Source organism: Anneissia japonica, unplaced genomic scaffold (genome assembly GCF_011630105.1).
Source record: "Anneissia japonica isolate Jap-2015-1 unplaced genomic scaffold, ASM1163010v1 scaffold287960_len3192837_cov198, whole genome shotgun sequence".
NCBI lineage: Eukaryota > Metazoa > Echinodermata > Crinoidea > Comatulida > Comatulidae > Anneissia > Anneissia japonica.
Window position 1 is genome coordinate 904215 of NW_022712725.1, and position 4103 is coordinate 908317.

A 4103-nucleotide genomic window follows, 5' to 3' on the forward strand; every position below is an offset into this window, starting at 1 on the left:
TATACATGTTTATCAACTTGTACGTCAGGTCATCCTTTATATGTTAGTCAATGGTGAACATGTTTTATTTTCAAAATCATAATTAGTATGTTATTGCCATTTTAAAGGCAATTATTATTATTTATTATTATTATTATTATTAATATTAAAGTCTATAATAATAATAATAATAATAATAAAATAAATAATAATTATAATAATATAATAATAATAATAATAATAATTATAATAATAATTATTATAATAATAATTATAATAATAATGATAATAATAATAATAAATAAATTAATTAAATGTTAAATCACGCTAATATTAAAACAACACACACAACATGAATTAAAAACTATAGTAATTGAATAGAATTCTTATTCACAATCTTTCTATAAATATATTCTAATATTTAGGCATAGACCTACATATTACAATTTTCGTGTTATTTAGGTGCAGACTTTGTTTTCTTTGTAATCATCGAACGCCTTCTGCCACTCAGGTAGGTCGTTATACTTCCAGTTGTAGTAATCGTTCCTCCATAATTCTTCTGATTCGGACATGTCAGCTAAGGAAATAAATGAGAACCGAATTGTATTTTCAGCAATAAACATAAATTCATTTAAATCTGAATACTGTGACGGCACTTTCTACTAAAACAAAATATAACTTTGCACGATGCACTCCAACATCGTGTTACTAATATAGTTTTGACAGCCTAAATAATGACTCAGTTAAATATAAATTAAGCAGACAACCTTTACAACACAATAAAACTTTACAAGAAACACTCCAACGTTTAACACCGTCATGTATGTTGACCTATTCATATAGCATACCTGCAAATTGCTCGAGTTTTGGCTCGTACGTGCTCCAAAAGGCACACTTGTCGGCTCGATAAGCTCGTTCAGATGACGACGTCGGATTAATATCAATGTAATTAAGTTCAGGAATTGTAAACTCTGGCCAGACGGCAAGATCCTTATCGAAGGAATGGTGTGACGTCTCATTTCCTCTGGTATTTGGATCACTAACGGCATAAAGAGAAATAGCTGAAAGTTTTAGCTATAATTCGTTTAGAGTTTCATAGAGAAATTTAACAAATTTACTGTAAACCAATTACTTACTCTTTTGAATGACAGTTTCGTCCAACTGTCAGACTTCGTCAGGTATGGGCTGCTGGTTTCGTCCAACTGTCAGACTTCGTCAGGTATGGGCTGCTTGTTTTTTCCACGGTCGTTGTTAGGTTAAGCTAACAACGGCCGTAGTAACAACAATCAATATTGGTTTAATTTAAGACATTTCTCTATTAACTGGAAACCAAATGAAACTACTTATAACCAGTTTAGTTTACTTAACTTCAAAATTTGAATATAACTTACCCTGTTTTTGCAAAGTTCGTCCAATATCTCATAAATTCCACTGACACATTGCGGTCAGTATCAGACGGCTGTTCCAAAGAATATGTAAATGAACCATTAAGGAAAGGATATCCAAACACAAATTGGAGTTCTTCTCCATGACCAGCCCCAATCCAAGGAAGAGCATATTCATTATAAGCATCAAATACCGAAACCTTTGGAATATGGGTCATCAGATATACGAACACTTTGTTACCCACTGAGAAATGCGCGCGCTGTACTGCGTCACTTGGGCAGAGAAACTGAAAATCTGTGGCCAACCGAACACCTGAATTGAAATAGCTAGCTTCAGGGTCATCTGACTGAGACCAATCGGTGTATTCAAAATATATAGCGTCCAGAATATGGGGATTTGATGCTTCCTTAATCGGGACAAAGGCTGTTGGAATTAAATTAAGGAACTCGGATTTGGAAACATTCGGAGTACTTGGTTTTTGGTAGTCTGGTAAAACCAAATAGGCAAGTGTTCCTTCGTCTTTATTTGTTCCGACGATGATGGTTGCCTCCGTCTTAAAGTCTCCATTTCGAATCAAAATCTCGGGACTGCTTTTTATAAATATTCCGTCTACTACAGGTGCCGGATAAACAGTTATCTGTTACAAAATATGTCAAATTCGCAACTAATTAGTTGCAGTACAAAATGGTAAAATCTTTACAAAAACAATCAACATCAAAAAGTCAGAACAATTTATTACCAAACAGGAGCGGCTCTCCAGGAGCGTTTTTATTATGACATTTTTATAGCATTTCCGCTATTTAGAGATATGAAATTGTTTGGTCGATCTGAAATTATAATTATGGGCTTGCGCCGTCGGTGAGAGGAAATTCAACCTGTGAGACTGGTCTTTTAGTGTCAGGAAGTATTGCTTGTATAGTCGGGTGTGCTGGTCAAAAAGCACTGGACATCATGCAGGGTCAATGTTTTCTCATAGCTTACATTGGGAACGATTCTAAACGACCTATGCTGAATCTATTCAAGTTGATTAGATTGGAATTTAGTAAGCCCAGTATCCAAAACTTGGACAGGGTACCGTATTCAATAACAGGTCTGGTAATATTGATATTAAAATAAGTAAGGGCATTTTGGTAGAGGCCAACTCGACGTAACATCTTTAAAAAGTACTGTAAAGTATAGAAGTAGCATTTGAAACAATGGTATCTACATGAGCTTGCAAAAATAACGTAGGGGCCTATTACTTATGGTTACACTCAAAGTGTGATGTTGCACTCTCAATTTCATTTTCATAAATGATACTAAGTTTTAAATTTAGACGGATTTATTATATTTTGTAGGTAAATGCATTTTCTACTATTAAGGATGATTTTCGAAGGCCCAAGAAAAAGGCAGCTCAGCAAGTTACTCAATTGAGGGCAGTATTTTGTTACTTTGTTCACTTTTTGTATAAATTTTTCTTGTTTGGTAGTATAATAATCTACCGGTAGGCCTATTATATTAATTCAATTACGGCAGATAGAATAAATTATTGGCTTATCACTCTTTTTTTCTCCAGGAAATTCTCCAGTAATCCTTTTTTTAAATCCCTAAAGTAAAATAGATATGCATGTTTGGTGGTAGGACATATATTATTCCTTAATTTAGGCTTATGTAAATTACTAAATTACAAAGTTTCCAAATAACTCTGGTGGAAAAAAAAGTGACTTTGGCTCTTCAAGATAGATATTCTCCATCCATGTATTTGTCTTTTTAATTTTATTTATTTGTTAAAGTAAGCTCAATCCAGGGCATGTTCTTTGACCATGCCCTCCGCTAAAACCCAGGCTGCGGAAACGTTGTTATATGTTGGTAAAAAAAAAATATTTAGAAATTATTACAAGTGGAAGGATGTTAAAAAAAAAAAAGAAAGATAGTCAGCCATTGTGGACTGACCCCTCCTAAGTGCAATTGTTTTTATTTTGTATATTCATTTTCTTTTAAATATGTATTAGAAGCATAAAAAAAAGAAAAGTAACAAAAAGAGAAAGAAATAAAAGTGGGTTAAACTCCTACGAAAGAGAAAAAAAAACACGTTGTTATATGTTTTACATGAGGGCCCCATAATGGTCAGCATACCGCTGTATTGGGTCACCCTCGGTAAATAAAGTTGAATAAAAACTAAAATGAAATACTTTACAATGTATATTATTTGTCCAAATCATTCGTTTTAGTATTTCTAACGTGCATTATTTAATATTACCGTTGAAACCTTCGTACTTTTGTATATGTATATGTCAAAATTATTCGTATTGCCATTTATAACGTGTTTAATCATTTGATAATAAAACCGTAAAACCTCGAATTGCAGCCCAATGGGCTTATTCTCGAGAAAAAGCCCATCTCGAATTGATGCCCCTCTTTAGTTTGCAAAATAAGCCTCGAAAAGAAGCCCATGGGCTTCTTTTCAAGATAACAAAGGCTTCTTTTCGATATAGATACACTGCATGGGCGGCGGAACCGGGGAGGGGGGGCTCCCCCCACTTTTTGGCGAAAAATATATAATGTCTGGAAAACTTTGTATGATCGGAAATGCAAAAAAAGAAGGAGGGAAGAAGGAGAAGGATGGGAAAGAGAATGTTTATCCAGTACCCGACCGAGTTACATTTTCTCGCAATTCACATTGGTGGATCTGGGAGGAGGGGATCATGGCTGTCTCTTATACACATCTAGATGTTTATAAGAGACAGGATTTATTATAT

The 4103-nt window shown here is 33.9% G+C and overlaps 1 protein-coding gene across 1 annotated transcript in view; it reads right to left on the minus strand.

Moving 5' to 3' along the window:
• Positions 1-272: 272 nt before the first annotated feature.
• LOC117108065 (cholinesterase 2-like) overlaps positions 273-4103 on the minus strand; it is a 13675-nt gene continuing 9844 nt past the window's right edge. The window contains exons 6-8 of the mRNA XM_033249928.1: positions 1371-2002; positions 828-1018; positions 273-556 (exon numbers count right to left, since the gene is read on the minus strand). Of these exons, the coding sequence (XP_033105819.1) occupies positions 438-556; positions 828-1018; positions 1371-2002 (942 nt within the window). The 3' untranslated portion in view covers positions 273-437. The remainder of the gene's footprint in view (positions 557-827; positions 1019-1370; positions 2003-4103) is intronic.